At 41.5% G+C, this 21,478-nt stretch overlaps 1 protein-coding gene across 6 annotated transcripts in view; it reads right to left on the bottom strand.

The window, feature by feature from the left end:
* Positions 1–19,851, bottom strand: part of KAT6B (lysine acetyltransferase 6B) — a 236,385-nt gene extending 216,534 nt beyond the window's left edge. For 3 of the 6 annotated variants that reach the window (XM_069068304.1, XM_069068308.1, XM_069068309.1), the window contains exons 1-4: positions 19,177–19,421; positions 4,871–4,950; positions 3,894–3,960; positions 151–1,029 (exon numbers count right to left, since the gene is read on the bottom strand). In XM_069068304.1, the coding sequence (XP_068924405.1) occupies positions 151–771 (621 nt within the window). In that variant the 5' untranslated portion in view covers positions 772–1,029; positions 3,894–3,960; positions 4,871–4,950; positions 19,177–19,421. Of the gene's footprint in view, positions 1–150; positions 1,030–3,893; positions 3,961–4,870; positions 4,951–6,882; positions 7,101–18,037; positions 18,298–19,176; positions 19,422–19,503 lie in introns of those variants that run through there. The other 3 variants (XM_069068306.1, XM_069068305.1, XM_069068307.1) reach the window with 3 other exon arrangements.
* Positions 19,852–21,478: the final 1,627 nt, after the last annotated feature.

Below are 21,478 nucleotides of genomic sequence, written 5' to 3'. Positions count from 1 at the left end.
CAAAAAAAAAAGAAAAACAAATGAATCATCAAACAAAAACTATCAAAAAAGAACAAAGAACAGATGAACTATCAAACTCATCATTTTCTTTTTCCCAATTAAAATGAAACAAACAGCAATAACTGCTTCTATCATTCTTTCTACACTTACCTGGTCTTTCTCATGGGGTAGAAGGCTGACAGGAGGAAGGGAAGATGGAAAAGTATTGGAATATTTTGGAGCTCCACTCCCTTCTAGACTACCATAATTTACCCTATACTGAGGGCCATCTTTCAGTAACCTCCCATTATTCACAGCACGCTTGGCCCCCAGTCGTAATCGCTGCTGAAAGGCAGCATTGTTTGTGGTGCTTGTTAAGTCACTTTGACTCCTAAGATATTTTTCTATGTTCTTCAGAGAAGAGCCATTCGGTTCTTGAAGCCCTTCAATTGCTCTCCTTAATAGTTTATTCCAGTCAACATTGCGGAGATCATTGCACGACCCCCTAGACCCCTTGGCAGATTTAGGAAAAGTGCCTGGTTTAACGGATGAAAAACGTCCAGGATTGTCTGGGTCCTTGTAGGAAGCAAGGCCTTTGTTGGTGACTTTGAGAACGGAGCCATCCTGAACACTCAGTTCTAGCTGCTCAGAAACAGTCTTCTTATCCAGTCCGTGGGAAGCCGATACCGCATGGCAGATTCTTTCCTCAGAAGGCCTCTGCTTTTGTTTTTTGACTTTTTGTATCGCTTCAAGAATCCACTCTGTGTAAAGTGGGTTTGCAAGTTTTACCATGGTTGACAAATGCTTTTTTCCAGCCAAGAGTTACCCATAGAGGTTCTTAAATTTTTAACAATACTTGCAAATGTGGGTATCATTTACCACCAAAAGACTGACAGGATTTCAAACACTGAGAAGCAACATCTCACAAACATCTCTCCTCAGAGATTCAAAAGGTCATGAACAGGCAATGTGAAAATTCTTCTTCTTCTTTTTAACCAAATGGAAAGACTGGATTCAAGTTAGAGACATTTTTAATCAGGAAAGCAAGACCTTAAAAGGCAAAAAAAAAAAGTTTTTCAATAAAGCATCAATTAAAAGCAAAACAAATCACTTCACCTTTCCAGGTCTCAGTTTCTTCACTTATAAAATGGAGGAATAGCCTAGATGACCTCTAAGCCTCCTTAAAGCTCTAAATTTACAATCCTATGAAATAACCTTTAAGTGGCAGAAACACTTACATGACTATTTTTATAACTATTAAGAAATGTCCCACCTCCCCATCATCAAAATAATCACGGCTGAAATTCTAATTGCGTATTTCAGAATATACAGATAGTAACAAATGTTATCTTTAACAATATAGAAGTGATTCCATTTTAAAAATCTTCAAGCCAACTGCTATGTACAGGTCATTGTTCCAGGAATCAAAAGTTCACATAAGATCTGGTACTTTCTCTTGAGGAGCTTATGATGTAACAGGATGGCTGTGACATGTACAAAAATAACCAGAATTCCAGGTGTACTTGGTATCACCTCTTTAAACCTTATGTTAACACAGAAGTCTTATTGACATAGGTTTATATATTTATACTTTTAGTTCACATGTTGAAAAATCAGACTTATTAATAAGAACAATACAGCAACAACCTAAATTAATGGTCACTGTGAGGTAATTGAGTGCTCTGGTTAATTTCATTTCCTGGTTAACTAAAATAAGCCATTTTGGGGTAAAATTGCTCATGGCAAACAAGGATACCAGAGGTCAATTTGATTTGCTCTTACTTACCTCTATAATATTCATGTGTATGTTACTATATACTCTTAGAAACATCATTATAAGTGTTGATACAGTTACCAAACTATCAATAATCATGTCGATATACTATGAAAGAGGCCTCATAAAGAGATAAAATAATCTCTGGTGGTTTTACAGAAACAGGAAAAAGCAATTTGTCTTCAAAATGTTACCCAGTTAGAAAGTACAAAACTTCACACACTTCAAAATTGTAGTGTGATCAGAAGTTAGAGGTGATCCCCAAATAGACTGAATCAACTGGAAAATACTTGTTAAAGAAATCAGCTTTAAGCAGTGAGAAAAATGTATATCTGGAGTTGTCTATAGCTCTTAACTATTAGAATAAATCTAAACTAAAATCTGAATCGTTTTTCCTTATATTTATAGAACTTTGGAGGTGGAGGGGTCCCAGGAAGTTACTAGTTCAATTTACTACCCAAAAAAGGAATCTCTTCCATTTCTGTCCTTGACAAATGGTCATGAAACCAATGTTGAACACTTCCAGTAACAGAGAGATCACTACTTTGTGAAGTAGCTCATTCTAACCGTGAGAAAATTCTGTCAGCACTAGATCTGTGAAACCTAAAGTAAGGTGTGAAAATTGTACCTCCTGTGTGTTACTATCCACCAAAGACTTTGAGCCTTCACTGTAACAAATGAGACTACACTCATCACAGAATAAATATGGGCATACTACAGAAAGAGGAATTTTCTGGTATTAAAATACATGCATTTACAAAGAATACATCTTTAAATATTCCCAGTTGTGACCAGCTCTTAGGTGACTATCTATTTTGCCTACCCCTAATCTAGGCTCTACTAATGACTATAAAATCCTTTCCTAATGTTAAGGAAAACCTGCCACCATATAACCAGTGAATGAATGAATATTAGCTCTGACTTCTGAGACAGCAAAAAATAAAAATATTCACCTTTTTTCACATAACCGACTTTCCAATACCTGAAGACATTTCTCCCAGCCACCTCCCCTCTCCCAAGTCTTCTCTGTGTTCAACAGCTTCCCTTTCTTCAGTGGCCCTTCATATTATATCATATGGCTTCCCTCATCTTAGGGACCTCAAATTCTGTTAATCCCCCTCTCAAAATGTGGTACCTGGAGCTCAACACAATATTCCAAATGGCCTCACCACTACAATTGAACTATTACTTCCCTTGACTGAACCAGTGAAAATATTTCTATTAATGCAGATTAAATTTTTTTGGTTTTGTTTTGGCAGACTGGTCATATTATTAGTTCATAATGAACTTGTGGGCAAATAAAAGCCCCATATATTTTCACATGAATTATTAATACAGGTATCTGTCTCCTATACTTGTACAACTGATTTTTAAAATACTAATGTAGGCTTTATATTTATCCCTGTAAAATTTCACCTTGATAATTAAGTGCCATTATCCTAACCAGTAGAGATTATACTAAATCTTGATTCTATCAAACATATTAATTATTCTTTATACGTTTGCATCTCATCTGAAGATATAATAAACCTTCCTATGCTTGTATCCCAGTTTTTGAAAAAGACATTAGGCTTGAATTTATTTTGTTTCATAATAAATTTTTCAGCCATTATAACGAATGCATTATAATATACATATTACAATGCATGTCTGGAGTATCACACACCAATTGTTCTTATATTATCAATAGTCTATAACAGAAAGCTAGCTAAACTTTCCAACATACAGTGATTTAGGCAAAAATGTAATCAGAAGTTTAACAGTCTCCTATTAATTATTTCATCTTTCATTACATTCTGCATAAATCACAAATAATTTTATTTGATTGTACAAAACAGAATTTCTAGGAGATGGGGATAAGCTAACCAAAAATAGCATCTTAATGTCAAAACACATTAAGAAGTGGTTTGGAGCATATGAATGTTGATATTCTGATCACATAAGCAAATGAAAATGTAATGAAAAAAAAAGTAATCTATTAATTGGTGGACTTCCATAAATGTATCCTTACAAACAAAATGTCAAATTTTAAATTTTAAAATGCTTTCTGTAGCCTAAATTAATTTCTCATGTTAACGACCAACAAATCTAACTAGGATTCACATTTATATCTTTAAAAAGGGAGTAAAAAGAGATTTACCAGATGCAGTGAAACTCAAAGTACAATAGCTTGTGGCAAAGAAGTCTTTCCGGTTCTTCAGACAAATCTGCCCAAAGGGGTAAGAAAAAAAAAGGAAACTTTAATTTGGCATAAAAATATCCCAATAAAACTCAGCAAATATCTACCATCACCCACAAGTATACAAAGAAAACAATAGTCATAAGCACCTGTTGGCATATTATTCATTATATTATTTCAGGTTTCTATGGTCTATTTATTCAATTAAGGATTTCAAAAACTAAGTAGCATACTCAGGAAGATACCTAAAAAAACATTTTCTCCATTTTTCAAAATGCTCACTCCCTTCCTATCCCTGCTATCCTCTGGAAAAAAAAAAAGAACAGATACAACTGGATAAAATTGGTCAGCTTTAAGAGAAAGGAATGAGGAAGAAGAAAGGTCATCAGCAAAACTTCAATTTTTATTCAAGATGTTTTATTTTGAATGCATGTAGTGCTTTCACCAGAGAAAGTCAAGGAATTTTGACAAATAATATGATCATTTACTTTCAAGTAGCTTCCTTTATTTTACCCCATATAAAATACATGGTCCCAAAGGCTGCCCATACTCAAGCATTTATTATGCCATAAAACTAAGCCACAGCATTTTAATCTAAGAAAAGTGTGCACAAATCTTTTATTCAAAACTACAGCTGTTTATAAATAAGGCATATACTGGACACATTTCAGTAAAAAATGCTTGTTTTCTCAAAAGTACTAAGTAAATGAAATGATTATTGCAAACTGCATTTTCATGCATAAAACCACCAAACAACCATAACTCCTAAACACACACACACACACACACACACACACACACACACTCACTCTCTCTCTCTCTCTCTCTCTCTCTCTCTCTCCCCTCTCTCTCTCTCTCTCTCTCTCTCTCTCTCCCCCCCCCCCCTTTTCTCTCTCTGTCATCTTCTCCCCCAACCCCCCATTTAATCTCAAAATTACCTCTCATCTGACACCAACCAGCAGAGTTAATTAGGCAGGAGCAGATGTAACTCGGCAGCTCTCGGCTACTGGTGGAATCACTGTATTAAAAACATATAAATAAGAAAAAGAAAAATCATCTCTAAACAACTTTCAATTATTCGAGTGTTTATTAGCCACACTGCAGTATGACCATGACAAATTTTTATTCTCAGGCAAGTTTTTTAATGCAATATAATGTGCTCCTGGATTCCCTTCCACCCTCATTAGATGGTTTGTGATTAGGAAATGTAATGCAAACTAATTTTAATGTTAGTCTAAGCGATGTAGAAGATGGAAAAATGTCTGCGGTAAAAATGGGGCATAGAATGCAAAGCTGCAAAGAGATGAAATTCAGGGTTTTTTTTTTCTTTTTAGTGTTACCCATTCCTCTGATTCCCGTTGGAATATTGAGAATTTACAATATGTTTCACCAGAGGCTCAAAGCATTTACAGAATAAAAATATCTTTTAAAATCACTTAATTAACATTTTAAACATTTTTAATGTTATTTAATTTAATTATTTTTATTTTATTTAATAAATATTTATAAATAAATAAATATTTAATTAAATTTTATTTAATGTAATTTAATTTTAACAACATTTTTGAGAACCTTCTCCCCATCAAGAGCTATGTGGGGACAGAAACAGAAAGGTGATGAAAAAGTTCCTGACTTCAAAGAGCTCATATTCTAATGGAAATACATGTACACATTTCTATATACAGAATGTATAGAAAAAAACCACACATACAAGGTAGTTTGGGAGGGAGGGCACTACTAATTAGGGCAGAAGTTCCTAAGCTGGGATCCATGAACTTTTCTTAAAAAATATTCTGATAACTGTATTTCAATGTAGCTAGCTTTATCTGCAATATCATGTATGTAAAAATATCATGCTGAGAAGGAGTTCATCGTTTTCACCACTCTGACAGAGAGGTCCATGGCCAAAAAAAAGGGTGACCAATACTTGAGCTAGGGGGATGATAAAGGCTTGATGCAGAAAAGGAGGCCTTCCTCTAAGAAAGCCAGGGATTCCAAGAGGCACACAGGTGGAGGATGGGGGACAGCCAGGGAAAAAGAATAGGGGCAGCAAGCAGACTGTGTGTGTGAAATAGAAAGAAGGCCAGAGTGTGCTGAAGGAGAGAAAAACATAATAAGATTTGAAAGGTAGGAAGGGATCAGGTTGTGGAGAACTTTAAATGCCAAACATCTGATCCTGGAGGTAACAAGGCGCCATTGGAGCTCAGGAGGAAGGGTGGGACACTATCAGCCCTTCATTCTGGGGAGATCCCCTGGGCAGCTGTGTGAAGGATGGAGTTGGGGGTGGGGGGTGGGGAAAGGGACTTCAGTAAAGGCGGCTACTTCAACAATCCAAGCCAAGGGGAATACGGGTGGGGGAGGAACAAAGGCCTGAACTGTATAGTTCTTTCTAAAGTGAAATTTTTCAGTATTAAGGATGATGATGAAATGGCAACACTTTCAAAATTCAGGATTTAAAAAACCTTTGCATTTTCCAACTCTAGGTCTACCTGCATTTGAAAGTTTTTCTTAGCACCTTAACTTAAAATTTGAACCAAAAGAGCACCCTGTGAAAAAAATTTTTTGCTGATTTTTTTTTATCATGAAATCACATTAATAAATTATGTGCTTGAAACAGATTTTTTTTTCATGGCTCTAACAATCACCACTTACGTCATTTTAATAAACTACTTTAAATAGTTCTACGGAAATGCTTGATCTAACACTGAAGCTTTCGGCATGCTGAGTCTTTACATCATCATCAACACTATTCCCAGCGGAAAAGCTCACCTCCAAAGATGCTGGCCACAAGCTCTCCAGGGGAGCACCTCTAAGCTTGTACTGAATTATCACATCATATCCATGTTTCTTAACTTGAGAGTCACGAGAATAGGGTCACACCAAAAATAGGGGTAAAGAAAACCAAGATTCATTCAGGAAGAGGTTGCTCTTCTCTCATTTTGAGTTTTACCTTCCAGATTGTTTCATTTGCATCTGTCTCTCCATCACCTCCTATAGAGCCTGGCACAGGGTGGATGTTTACTTCGTTGTTCAGCTGCCTTTCCTCATGTCCCCATTTGGGGTTTTCTTGGCAAAGATACTAGGGATAGCTTGCCATTTCCTTCTCCAATTCATTTTATAGATCAGGAAACTGAGGCAAACAGTTAAGTGACTTGCTCAGGGTCACACAGCTAGTAAGTGTCAAGTCAGATCTGAACTAAGAGGAGTCTTCCTGACACCAAGTCTGGCATTCTATCCACTGTGCCATATGGCTGCCCCCGAGGGTATACCAATAGAGAATTATTTTTTACTACCATTTTATACTCACTCGGCCTTTCAAAGTTTGTTATATGGCCAAATGAGGATTGACAAAACCTTATCACAAAATCTTTCTAATTTCAAGGAAGTTTCAGAAGGGAAGGTCCCTTCTTCCTTTTTTCAGTCCCCCTGATATACAAATAAATGCTTGTTGGCAGATATAAAAAAACTACCTGAATAGTGAACCAGTTAACTTTCATACTCTCCCTTATAAGTTACTTCCCCCTAAAGACCTCTGGTCTTAAGACCTGACAGAAGTAAATTAGATGATATTAACCAACAAGCATTTCTTGAGCTCCTTCTTAGTGGGAGCTAAGAAAAAACCAAGAAAGGGTCTCTGTCCTCAAAAAGTCTGAGGAGACAAAAAACAAAGATACAAGAAACAATTGGAAAAGAATTAAACTGGGAGTATGGGGCAACCTCCAGATCCCCTCCATTTTCTAAATCACAACTACTCCAGCACTTTATAGGAAGTACAAGACTTCCTATACTAAGGGCTAATAAAGTCATGGCTTGTTTGAGAAGATCTACAGAACAAATCAAGAAAGTGAATGGAAATAAAATTAATCACTTTGGTTACTTACTGTAGTGGATTTTATTGACAGAAAATGAAAGTTTATCAGTCTTTAAAAAATTATTTGTGAATTTAAATTGTCTATTTTGTCCTCCCTTAATCTGGATGATTAAGAATTAATCGTAAAAGGGGCAGCCAGGTGGCACAGTGAGTAAGAGTGACGGCCCCGGCGTTGGGAGATCGGTTCCGGCCTCAGATACTCAGCCCACACAAAAATAACTGGCCATGTAACCTTGAGCAAGTTACTTAACCCCAATTGCTTTAAAAAAAAAAAAAAGAATTAATCGTCAAGTCGTAAAACAACATTTAAATATCAATCATTTTATAAAATTTCACAACTGGCTAAGGATTCCTTCAATTATTTTAGCTTTTTAAATATGGCACTAATAATAACTTTGGAAATTTGTCTTGGTGACATCCTTGTCATTTTAAAAGCCTCATCTTTTATCAACTTAAATTATTTTACATTATCATATATAATTTTATGTATTAATTTTTACTTTCATGTGAATTGAATTTTGTAGCTCAAGTGCACAAAGTAATGTCTATCTTAATGTAGCAATGCTGATTGTAATAGCAAATGCCATTGGTAGCAATCTATTAAAATAACCTATGAGGTTTCCAGTTAAACATAGAATGTGAAAACACAATTTCAGTTTCCTTCCCCCCCCTGATATTTCCATTAAGGTAAGTGATGGGATGAGGAAATAAGATGGTATTTTTACTCTAGAGCACTGTGTTCCAAATCATTTTTTAAAAAAAGCCAAGAATGGTTTTCCATCTCTCCTTACCATTGGTTCCTTCCCTACAGCTTGTAAACATCCCTCATCCTTAAAAAACCTTCACCTGACTCTACGAATTCCTCATACTACCCTCCTATATCACAAACTCATGCCACTTCCTCGCTGCTCATATTTCAACTCCTTGCATTCTGGCTTCGGACTGCCTCACTCAGCTGAAATTGCTCTGCCCGAAAGTCACAATAAATGTCTTTTCTCAATTTTCATTCCCATGTATCCCTCTGTAGCATCTCCTCTCAGTTTGGCTGCTCTTTCTCAGGTCCTCTTCCTGCATATTCCTTCTTGCCTCACCTCCTTATGTGGATGTACCCCAGATCTACTGCCCTAGACACAAATTTAGTGTCATCTCCTTTCCTCTTTTCCTCTTCCCTCCATCCTTTTCCCCTTCCCCCTCTCCATGCCTCCCTCGCTAATCTTTCTTTTTCCCTCCTCCTCCTGTCTCCCCCACCCCATTGAATCCCCCTCTCTCCTGTCTCTGTGTCTCTTCCTCTTTCCTTTCTTTCTCCCCTTATCTCTGCCCAACTCCAGTTCTACATCACCAACTGACTCCTGGACACCTCCAACTCAAAATCAACATGTCTAAAACTGAACTCCTTATCATTGCCCTCAACACTCTCCTTTTCCTAAATTGTTTCTGATGAGGATAGCAGCATCCCTTCCCATCTCTCATAGACACAACCTGAGAGTCATCCTAGACCAGGGGTTCTTTTTTTTTTTTAAAGCAATTGGGGTTAAGTAACTTGCTCAAGGTTACACGGCCAGTTATTTTTGTGTGGGTGCTGAGTACCTGGTCTCCCGACGCTGGGGCCGACGCTCTTACTCACTGTGCCACCTGGTCACCCCAGACCAGGGGTTCTTAACATTTTTTGTCATGGAGTCCTTTGGCAGTCTAGTGAAACCCTTCTCAAAATAATGTTTTTTAAATGCACAAAATACATAGTATTACTATGGAAAATAATTGTGTTGGAATATAGTTATTAAGAGTTTTTAAAAACAAATTCATCAATCCTGGGTTAAGAACAATGAAGCTAACTAGTTGCCAGCTCTTCTGTTTCTATCTCCAAAATCTATTTCCCATTAGTCCCCTTCTCTTTACTCATATGGCCACCCACCCTACTGCAAGCCCTCATCACCTTTCACCTGGCTTTTGCAAGTCTCCTAATTGGAGACAAGGCCTCCCCACATTTAGTCTCGCTTTCCTCCAGTCTCATCCTCCACAAAGCTGCCAAACCAATATTCCTACAGCATAGATCTATATCACTCTTCTTCTTAAGAAAGACCAGTGGCTTCCTCTTGTCCCTAGAATCAAATAGAAACTGACTTGTGACTTTCAATTCTCTTCACAAGAAAGTTGGTATTAGGCTCCCTTTCCAGGTTTACTTCACATTGCTCTCCACACACTTTATGGTCTAGCCAAACTGGACATTGTGCAGTTTCATCTCCTGTTGCTATTTCTTTGTACAAGTTGTCCCCCATTCTGGGAAGGCACCCCACACAATGAATTCAGCCCATCCAAGCCTATCTGGGTCCCTGCATGTGTTACATCTTACATTTAACTTTCTACATACCTATTGTTTCTTTCCAATAGAATGCAAGTTCCTTGAGGGCAGGGACTGTTTTGTTTTTACCTCAGTGCTGTACATAGTAGTTAACAGTAAGAGTTTAATAAATGCTTGATGAATTGAATAAGGTTGATGTTATTTGTGACCTAATGTTCTGAAGACCAGGAATCCAAGGCAGGATGACTTACAAAAAATGTGTGACATGAAAAGTGGAAGTATTCCCACATGAAGTCATGAACTTCCCACAGGAAACAAACTTAGGAAAGGACTAGCCAAAGATACTGCAGCAAAGTATCTTTGGTGGGAGGTTTAACATGTGAACAGGACAAAAAGCAGTACAATGTGTTAGAAAGATTGCTAAACCAAGACTCAAAACACCTGGGTTCAAGGCTCCGTTCTACTAGAGAGAATTCATTAAAGAGAATTCAAAGAAACTTCTCTGAATCCCAGCTTTCATATCTGTGTGATCACCTCCTACCCTGAGAATCAAATGAATTATATCTGAAAATAAACTAGAGAGCTCTCAATAAATGTATAAAACTCTCTAGAAAGATGGTCTGATGTGTGATAAAAAGCTACTGCCATTTCTTGAGCAGGGGAATGACAGAATAAATGTGTCCTAAAGCAACCATGAAAAATGTTGTTTTAGGAAGGTAAGTCTGGTAAGTTTGCAATACGGATTGGGGAACAGAAAAACTTGCAGGCAGGAAAACCAGGCAGTAGCCATCAGTCTCTCAGCAACTTGACCACAATACATTTTAACATTTAAAAAGTAAACTTTCTTTTCAGAGCAGAGTTAAGAAAAATAGCAATTTTATCACTATGCATACAAAAGTTTTTAAAGTCACATGCTAATACAATTTCCTTACCAATTCTAAACCTAAACTACCATGAAAAATACTTGAGCTAGGATACAATATTATGTAAATTGGGAGTTTAATTTTATTATGAAATGTTTTTTTAATTGACAGTTTCCTTTTATGTCATTAAACCATAATTGTGTGAATCTACTTCAACAAACAAAACAAAACCATCAATAATCTTATAATTTCTATAATCCCTAGCAAAGATGATTTTAGATAGCCTAAATTAGGAGTGATATTCATAAATCTACTGGTGATTTTCTTAAACATGCTTTATTGCTGCAAGGAACTAAGCTCTGTAGATTATTTCCAGTTTATCCTGTACATGGCAGTTCGTACATCGTTGTTTACATGCTGTCTTCCCTCATCAGACTGTGAGCTCCTGGAGAGCAGGGACTGCCTTTTGTCTTCCCTTGGATCTCCAACACTTAGCCAAGCACAGAGTAGCCACTTTAAAAGAGTTTACTGATTGACAATCTGACTTCTTTTATCAATGCAGGTGAGCATCTACTCTGAAAATATCTAGTTTTAGAGAGTTAACTGGGGTATTGAGAGGCTCAATAACTTGTCCCAAGTCATCTAGCAAATTTGTGGCCATCATACTTCTGATGATACACGTGAATTAGTGATTTACCTTTATTTATTGTTTTAAGGATACAATTAATCTTCAAGGTGGATAATATACAAGAATTATTACCCCAGTTTTAGAGATGAAGAAATTCAAGTTCAGGGAGGTAACTGTCTATTATCAAATAATTGCAATTTAACTGATTTGAACTCAGTTCTCCTGACTCCAAGTCCAGCCTTGTCCCACCACTATCCTCTTTTTGGATTGTTAATCATCCCTGTGTTTAAATGTTCACAAGTTTTGATCTCTAAAATGTAATCGTGCTTCTATGAATATTGTAAGAAATATGATCCCTTTGAAAAGTCATTTGAAGCCATCAGAACTTTGGAGACCAGGTACATGATTAGCAAGGATGATATTCCTACTAAGTACTTCCACTTTAGAAATAATCAACTAAGTGTAAAGCATATTGTTTCGGGAAGGTGAAATTATCTACTTCATCTTGTGATTAGTTAGTACTTGACAATCAGAACAAAAGAACCAAGACAAACCAACATCTAAATTTTAAAAAAGATGATTCTGAAAATATTTATCACTTCTAATTTGTGACTAGTTGCTATTTTCAATAGAGTATCTTCAGAAATAAAGAAAAAACAAATTAGGCTTCTTGAAGAGTTGTTAAGAAAAAACATAATACCATTCATAGCATGTGATTTTAACAGCTATTAGGATTAAAATTCCTAATTTTCTTATTTCTATTTAGGATATCACTATCTTTCCAATGATCCAGCTTCACACCTCTTTCATCTCCTTCACATTCTAAAGTTTTCCATCTCCTTCAGCATCCCACATCCAATCAAATGCCAAGTCCTACCTCTACATTTCCTTCTTTCCATTCATGCATCTGCCTCCCCATTTCACCCCCTTATCATCTCTCCCCAGGATGATTCCAATAGCCTCCTACTATTCTCCCTTTCTGTTCCAATCCATTCTCACCTTCACATCTTACAGTCTCTAAAGACTGCCTCAGCTCAGAGGCCACCTCTGAGATACTCAAAGCCTCTTTTGTTTCCCAACTTGTTGGTGTCCTCTTCTTCCTGAAACTATCTTTAATTGTTTCTTGGTTCGTGTCATATACTGAAAGCCCAACAGAATGTTGAGTTGTTTAGTAAAGAGACAGCTTAATATAGCAGAAAGAATATGAGGTCTCTAGTTAGAGCACCTGTCTTCAATTCCTGATTCACTCTTACCACCTGTGAGATCTTAGAAACTAACATTTCTTAGTCTCAGTTTCCTCATCTGCAGAATGAGGGATTGGACCAGGTGAACTCTAAAGGGCTATTCCAGTTTGGTAGTGGTGCAGTGGATAGAGTGTCAAGTCTCAAGTCAGGAAAATTCTTCTTTCCTCAGTTCAAATTCAGCCCCAGATACTTACTAGCTGTGGGACCCTGGGCAAGTCATTTACCCCCATTTGCCTCAGTTCTTCCTCTGTAAAATGAGATGGAGAAGGAAATGGCAAATCAGTCCTGTATCTTTGCCAAGAAAAACCCAAATGGGGTAACAAGGAGTTGAACACAACTGAACAACATATTCCAGCTTTAGACTTATGACCCTAAGAATCCAAAGTAGAAACTGTTCATTTTTAAAAAAATCTTTTTATTCTCAGAACCTAGCATAGTGCCTTGCACATAACAGGTGCTTAATAAATGCTCATTAAATTTGCTGAATTATAATTCATACTAGAAGGCTACAAAATTATCATTGGTGCATATGTTAAGAGTAAGAATCTAAGAAAATCTGATGCAAAATTCAAAAGAAATCAAATGAATGAGAAGACATTATATACAACTACAGGTGAGCTGCAGGGACTCCTCAACAACAAATTTATCTTCCAATTATCGTGTATATACTTCGTGTTAACCTAGATGTGTCAATATTGTTTCACGTGATGGGATAGAAGCTCCTTGGGGCAGAAACTGTTTCATTTATATTTCTGTATGCCCCAGGGTCAGATACAATGCTTGGCACATAGTAGGCACTAGCTTGCTGATTCATTGGCTGTTCACAATTGCACATGCATGACACTGCATTTGCTACAAGATGACTACTATTAGAAGATAAACCGCTTAAAAGGTTTCACAGAAATACAACAAAAAAAATTCATACTTCTCTTATGCTAGCTAGCATTTACTACTTTTTTTTTTTTTAAGCAATCGGGGTTAAGTAACTTGCTCAAGGTTACATGGCCAGGTGTTTCTGGGTGTCTGAGCCCGGGATTCGATCTCCGGGTCATTCCTGACACTGGAGCCTCTTATTCACTGTGCTACTTGGCCACCCCCATTTACTACTTTTTAAGCAGACTCGTTATTTATAGGTTTGACCATCACCTCTTCTTCACTTCAAATAGGTTTCACACGATTATTTTTCTCTTGCCAAAAAAAAAAAGGGCAATTAAAAAAAAAAACCCTTATTGCTGGATTGTCTTGGACTTATCACAGTAGTCCCAAAAGATTCCCTAAAATAGCTGCAAAGAAATGCACAGCCACTTAGGTATGTCCACTGGGACAGGAAAGACAGGTTGACAGTTTCTGAAGTGCTTTCCACTTTCATCGATGGGAAGAGGAAATTTCCCTTCATTGAATATGGACTGCCTCTTCCAACCCTGCCACTCCTATGAGGAACACCTTTTCCAGGACACCTTTCACCTCCTCATGGCTACATCACAGCATGTGTGAACTGGGTGCTTCAGAGGGAGGAACGCCGATGGACAAATCTGTGCCCTTAAATGCAAATTCTGGTTTATTAACAAAAATTCCTGTCCCTGACCATATTAATAATGCCCTCATTTTTTTTAATGCACAAAGACATTAACTCTTCTTCAAAATATGAAAATGCTGCCCCCTTCCCCCCAGAAGAATGATCCAGAACAAAGAAGAGGGAAGAGAAAGTTCCTTTAAAAATTAGAGAGCTATTAATCTAATTCCCCATCCCCAAACACTGCAAAACATAATCACCCAGTATCAATCCACCTCCAGCTCTTGTCATAAGGTTTTAAATTTCAAGCTGATAAATGCTTTAGAGGCAGACCAGCAAGCCCACCTCTCTTCACGTTTTACCAATGAGAAAACCGATGCCTAGAGAAACTAAGCATCTTGTCCAATATCCCACAGCAAATGAGTGTCTGAGGCATACTTCAAACACAGGTCTTCTTTATTGTAACTAAATTCAGTGTACAATCCACTAAACCATGCTGACTCTAGCTCACTTAATCTACATTCATGAGCCCTCAGAGTTATCCTAATATGTTTGCCAACATTTTTACCCTGAGTTGTCCATCTACTCACCAATCAGCCCATCCCCATACACAAACTTCAAGACACACTTTTACTTTCTACAGTTCACATATCTGCAACTACTACACAGCAAAACTCCATTCCCAGCATCCTAGCTTTCTAGCCTAATCTTGGATTACTCCTATGAACTGTATGATCCCACAGAATTGGACTGGTCAATGCCTCTGAGAAGGTGCCACTGCACCTTCTCCAGCCACTGTGACTCTTCCCCACCGGGAATGACCATCACCTGTTGAAATCTCACCATCTTCCAAGACCTAGCTCCAATTTCACCTGTTCTTCCATAAGGTCTTTCCCAATCTAATGATCTTTCCAGTCCTTTCGGCATATGTCTCTCTTGCACAATTAACATGTTCCATTTTATATCATTTTTTTCTGTGCTGTATCTCCCTGCCCCCAACCTACGCATAGGCACAAAACTCTGTCACAGTGCTCTAAGCCCATCAAGGGCCATATTACACATTTCACTATAGACCAGAGACCAGCACTCTCTACATGTAGAAGACACGTCATAAATGTTGTTTTCTCCAAGCTAATGCTCCAGTTCCCCTCAAGTCATATACATGAGAAGCAACACTAAATGGTGTTTAGAGTGTTGTTAGGCTTTGAGTCTGGAAGACCCAGATTCAAACGCCGCTTCACTTGCTAGATGTGAATTAATTTATTTACATGTCATCTTCCTCATCTGAATGCCTTCTCCTTATGTAACAGTGACTGTTTTAAGCTCATTTTGGTATCCTCAGTGCTTGATACTGTCTTTTACATAGTAAGTGCTTAATAATGTTTGTAGATGGACTGCATGATCCTGGGCTATTTTCTTGATCTCTCACAACTTTGGGTCCCTGACCTGTAAAGTGAGGATAATAAAAACTATAGTGCTTATATCACAGGATAATAGTGGTGAGCATCAAATGAGAAGGGTCGTAAAGCATTTCATAAACTTTAAAGTGCTATATATTTATAAACTATTATTACTACCATCAAGACCCAAGGCCTTAGAGGTTAAGAATCCAATTGCTTCATTTTACAGATAAGGAAACTCAGGCCAGAGAAATTAAGGGACTTGGACCCTGGGTCACAGAGTAAGTCAGTGTCCTGGTTTCCTGATTCAAAGTCTGGCCCTTTATCCACTACATCAAGCTGCAGTGTCCATCTTTCTTTATCCTATTCATTAAAACCATATTCTCTCAACTCTTACCCTTAGTTCTCCACTGAACTAAATCATCCCCAGTAGCAAATCCAGCTTGCTTACCCTATCTTGTCTCTCTTCCATGATGTACATTTCAATTTTTCCTGCTTTGAATCCCTGCTTTTTCCACCAAGACACACTCAGCCTGTCAACCTTCCCTACATGTTTTTTTAGATAAAATGTACTGTAATTAAAAAAACACACACACAACAGTGTAGAATAGTGGAAGGAGTCTTACCCCCCTCCTAGGGCAAACCAAAGGAAGACATTATCTCACTAACCTGAAGTGACTTTTGCAAAATCAAACAAGCTGATCAGAAAATCTAGGCAAACTGATTTCCCATTGCCTCTTCTACTGTTTCTGCTACGCACAGGGGCTAGGGACTTAGCACATGTTTGTTAAAGTCCCTCAAAACTAACTTCTGGGTCTCCCTATGTTACCAGTTGCAATCCAGAAACTTCTTTACTGTAGAAATACTTCATGTGCCCTAAACCATCCCATCTAAACCACAACCTCAGCCCAGGAAACTCTGCTCCACATTCCAGTAGATACACATCTTTTTGGTACACTCCTCCTCTGCTCCACAGCTTCAACTTCATCACAGGAACTAAGTCTTAACAATAACAGCTACCTTTACAATAATATTTACTTGGTAATTTAAGTTTAGCAAGTCAAGTACTATTATCTTTATTTTAGATAAGAAAATTGAAGCTCAGGGGGGTTAAGAACAAGGATTTAGGTTCTAATTTCATCCACTTACAACTTTCCTTAGCCTGGGCAAGTTACTTAAATTCCCTGGGCCCCAGTTTCCTCTGTTAAAGAAAGAAGGCATCTGAGACCTGCTCCTTCTAGATCCCTGAACTAGGAGCTACCCAAGGTCTGAAAGCAATCCAACAACCAGTAACACCTTATTAAGCAACGACTCATGCCAGTGGCTGGAAATACTAAGACAAAAATCAAACAGACCCTGCCTTCAAGGACTTAACTATCTAACTAGGGAGACACAAGTGTCAACAGTTGACATCCATTCCCATTCTGAGTTATTCCCACCAGGGGTTTCAGAAGTTTCTTTCCTCTGTTCCTGGGTGCCACCGTTCATAGCTGTAGGCAGCCATGGGATAGGGTGTCTGTCCCCTGCCTCAGTCACTACCTGGTGGCTGTGTGACCCGGGGTATATGTCCCTTTACTTATCTCAGTCTCCATTTCCTCATCTGTAAAGTGGGGATAAGACCTTCCTCCCAGGGTGGTTGTGAGGGTCCAAATTAGAGCACATGCAAAAGCACTTTGCAAACCTTAATGCACTAAAGGAATACTAGATCTGTGACTACTGTGATTTAGTAGTATTATTGACACCCTTGCTCCCCACCAGAATCTTTCATGCATGCAGCGAACTCGCCTGCACCACTCCGTCCCCACCACTTGTCTTTAAATCCTCTCGAATATTTCCCCACACAGCCCTGGGGTAACCTGGCTAGAAACGGCCTGGAAGGGTAATAATAAGTATCTCACACATGCTACCCCTCCCCACACACATTCGTAGCCCCCACTTCTAGTTTTCAACCCCGCGGAGGGTCCCCTAAACACCCCATCACGCTCCTCTTCGAAAAAACCTCACAGGCCAGCAGCTCCAGCCTCCTGGACTCCAGAACCCCGCCCCCTTGCGATCGCCCCGCCCCCAAGGTTCACGCCCCGCCCCTGAGGCTCGTGCAAGAGGGCGGGGCCTCTCCCTTCCCGGTCCTCCCGCCCCCTACCGTCACGCTCGGGGACAGCCTGACCTCAAGCGGCCCCGCGGTGACCCTCGCGCAGGGGCCTGTGGGAGGGGCATCGCGCGCCCTCTCCCTCCCCCCCCCAGTCTCCTCCCCCTGGGGGCGCGCAGGAGTGGGGGGCGGGTGACAGACCTGGCCGCCTGCTGCCACCGCCACCACCACGCCTGCCGGGGGCGCTGCCCCTGCCTGAGGAAGAAGCCGCGGCTGCTGCCTGAGGGAAGTGCCACTGCCGCCGCCACCGCTGCCGACGCCGCCAGGGGTAGGAGCTAAGCCGCCGCCATTTTGTGTCCCCCTGTTGTTGTCGTTGACATGAATCCGACATGACACTGATTACAGCCCAATGGAGTCTCATTAAACCCGCGCCGCCGCCCCGCCCCACTGCCGCTCCATTGGGCAATACCATTGACTCCCGAGGCCACCCGTTGGCCTATGTGCCTGTCCATCACCCGCCCACTAAACAACCTGCAGCCCATTGGGGCAGACTCCTGCCGGTCATCTGTTCTCCGCATAGGCACGCCCTTCGACCCATCGTCCCCCCCCTTGCGCACCGCCCCCAGGGAGGATCCGCTGCCACCACCAATCAGCAGCATGCTTGGGCCACTCTTGCCCGCACCTATTGGCCGAAACTCTCTCTTTTGCCCAGCCACTGCACCACCTCCGCCTCCATCTCCCCGCCCCCTCAACGCTAGAAACAGATTAGGCCATCTCTTAGGAGGAGTGCTTGACCTTATTGGCTACTGGAGACGTCAATCACCATCACCTCCACCAATTCCCTCCTATACCCTACCCCCTCCAGCTCGCCTACAATCCCCCTAGCCCGCAGCTAAAGTTTGTGTGAGAGCTGATCGCTGGCGGCGGCCGCAGGATTTAGGGGTGGGTGCGGGCGGGCGCGCGCGCGCGGGCGGGCGGGGACGAGAAGTTAAAATTCGAGGTTCTCGGTCGCCAGCTTCTGCGGTGGAACGCGCGGACGGGCGTGCCTTCCGGAGCGCTCCAACCCGCCCCCTTCTACACTCGCCACCCCCCCCTTAGTCCCCCCTCCGGTCCTGGGCGATCACTCGCCCGCATCCTTTCCCCCCCACACACCCCCTCTGAGCTGCTATCCCTGGACTGGGTGCTGGCGGAGCTATGTCACTACCCTCTCCACGTCCCCTCCCGAGGGGGCGCGCCCCCCCTACCCCTCCGGGCGTGCACCTCCAGCTCGACAGTCGCCCGTGTCTGCAAGCACGTGCAATCGCCATCGCGGGCTCTGGCCACCCCAGCCCCCAGCTGACCTCGCCTCCGGCCCCGGCCAATCGCTCGCTGCCCTTTGTTGCTGTAGCCGGGTCTCCCTGCTTCCTTCCTCAGCCTCCGCCTCGTCCTTTACCAGCCGCCCGGGTCCGCAGCGCTGCACTCCCCCCACCCGGGACCCGCCGCCGCCTCCTCCTCCTCCTCCTCTTTTTCCTCCTCCTCCTCCTGCTCCTCCTGCTCCTCGGCTTCGGGCTGTAGCGCAGAGAGCCCGAGGCAGCGCCGCCCAGCCCCGCTCCCCCCGCCCGGCCGGGCTGGGGGCGCAGCCCGGACCCCGCCCGCCCCGCTCCCAGTCCCCGCCCGCCCCGGGGTACCTGCGGCCGCTCCTCCCCGCCCCGGGGGCTCCGCTCACTCCTGCGCCTCTGGGAGCTGGGCCGGCCTGCGGGGGGAGGGGAAGGAGGGAGGGAAGGAGAGGGAGGGTGGCTGGTGCCAGCGGGAGGATGCGGACACCCGGAGCCACCGAGAGAGAGGTGAACGTGCTGGTCGGCCGGGCCAGGGCTGTCACAGACGCCGTCCCCACCCACCCCCAGCGGCCCTCGCGCCCAAAACTTCGGAGGGGGGAGCTATTGGCATTTGGGGGAGCCGGGGAAGCTGGGGCGCCGGGTCTGCTTTGACAGACGGGGGAGGGAGCAATGACATGTAGCAACTGCGGAAAGGGCGCCCCGGCGGCATCTCCTGCGGGGGGGGGGGGGAGGGCGGTGCAAATTAATCTGGGGCTGGAAGGAGACACCCCCTCCCACCCAACACACACGCCCCCAACTCCAACCCAAGGACTCTGGCCCTGTTATTCTTGGGATTGTTAGAGGCTGGGGAGCCCCTCTCCCCTTCCCGCCCCACCTCCGCTCCAGATGCTCTCAGTTTGGAATGAGCTTTACCGAAGGGGCACCGTTGAGGGGGAAAGGCTGATCTGACTGGGCTTGGGGTGAACTGTGCAGCTGTAGGGCCTCTTTATGCCCCTCGCTGTCTTTCCAATCCAGGACCTGCAAGGAGGCCAGTTAAGAAGTCAAGGTTTGCTATGGTCTCCCTCACATAAACTTGAAGCCCTGCACACAATGAAGGAAATAAGGTGTTCTGTGACAACTGGGAAAAGGTCATTTTCCACTGTGCCCACGTTATTTCCCTCTCCTTCCTGACCCGCCTTTACTATTCCGAGGAGCTTGCTCCGGCAGTGATTTTTTCCCAGGTGCTCTCTCAGGAATGGGATTGCCTCCTGAGAGGGGAAAACAAGAAATTCAGAAAGCATTTTGCCCACTACCACCCCCTGAATGTCTCTTACAAAAGTTTGGTCAAGTCTTGAGTAAGCATCATCAGGATGGGGTTAGTGAAAAGGGGTTGGGGGGGGGGGGGTAAGAAAGGTTATGTAGATGGAATGCCACCTGTTGATTGAAGACTGAAGTTGAAACTCGTCTGCATTGGTGAATGCATTGGTGAAGTCGATGTGGTAGTCTAGATGAGCTGGTGAGGAAAATGCCGTAGATCTCTAGTTGACCTTTAAGTTTTCATGTCCTGAAAAGGATCACAAATTCTGCTATCGAAGAATCATGATCAATTTATGACCAAATTGTCTTTATTAAATATCTACGGTATTATGGGGCTTCATAGAGTTTAAGAAGCTTAATCTCACCTCTCAAACCCTCAGCAGAGGGAGAGAAAAGCAAGGCATTATCAAAGGCAGAATACATACTACACACATTATTTGCCTTTTTTAAAGTCTTATTTTTTTATTTTTAAAATGCTGTTTCTTTCATACTACCAAGCAAGATGAGAAAGGTGTTACAAAGGAGGAAAAAAATCGTAGTAAGAGTGAGGGTGTGTAGAAAGAGGGAGGAGGTGGTGTAAGAAGTGTAATACTATACTCAGTGTTGTCACAATTTCCATTATAAACCTCCCCCCTTTCCCTTTATAGGCAGTTTATTACTTGGTTACCAGTTTAAAAAAAAAACTCTTTAGATTGAAACTTGGTATTCAAGGACTGTGTGGAAAACAAAACATTGTGGAAAAGCTTAACAATCTGCTTGACTACTTTTGAGTTACATGAGTGATAAAAACAAATAGGTTTGATGCCCTCAGATATTTGCCTACAGCTCCTTTTATATTTTATATCTCTAGTATTTTGCGTAAGGTGAAGTGTTACTAATAGAGTTCATAACTCCAGCTTGATTCATTTAGATATTTCAAAAACAAAGGTATTTACAAGGTTTTGGGGAGGTTTTTTCATAGCGGTTGCTGTAATGTTTACTACAAGAGGTCACCCAAGTAAATTTACAACCTGACTGAATTGTCAGCCTT

The sequence above is a fragment of the Petaurus breviceps genome, unplaced genomic scaffold (assembly GCF_028583685.1).
Source record: "Petaurus breviceps papuanus isolate PSGF00001 unplaced genomic scaffold, PetGlider_PUasm1.0 90762, whole genome shotgun sequence".
In the NCBI taxonomy this organism is placed as follows: Eukaryota; Metazoa; Chordata; class Mammalia; order Diprotodontia; family Petauridae; genus Petaurus; species Petaurus breviceps.
Note: the sequence above shows the minus strand (reverse complement) of the source record. Positions and strands in the feature narration are given on the sequence as shown.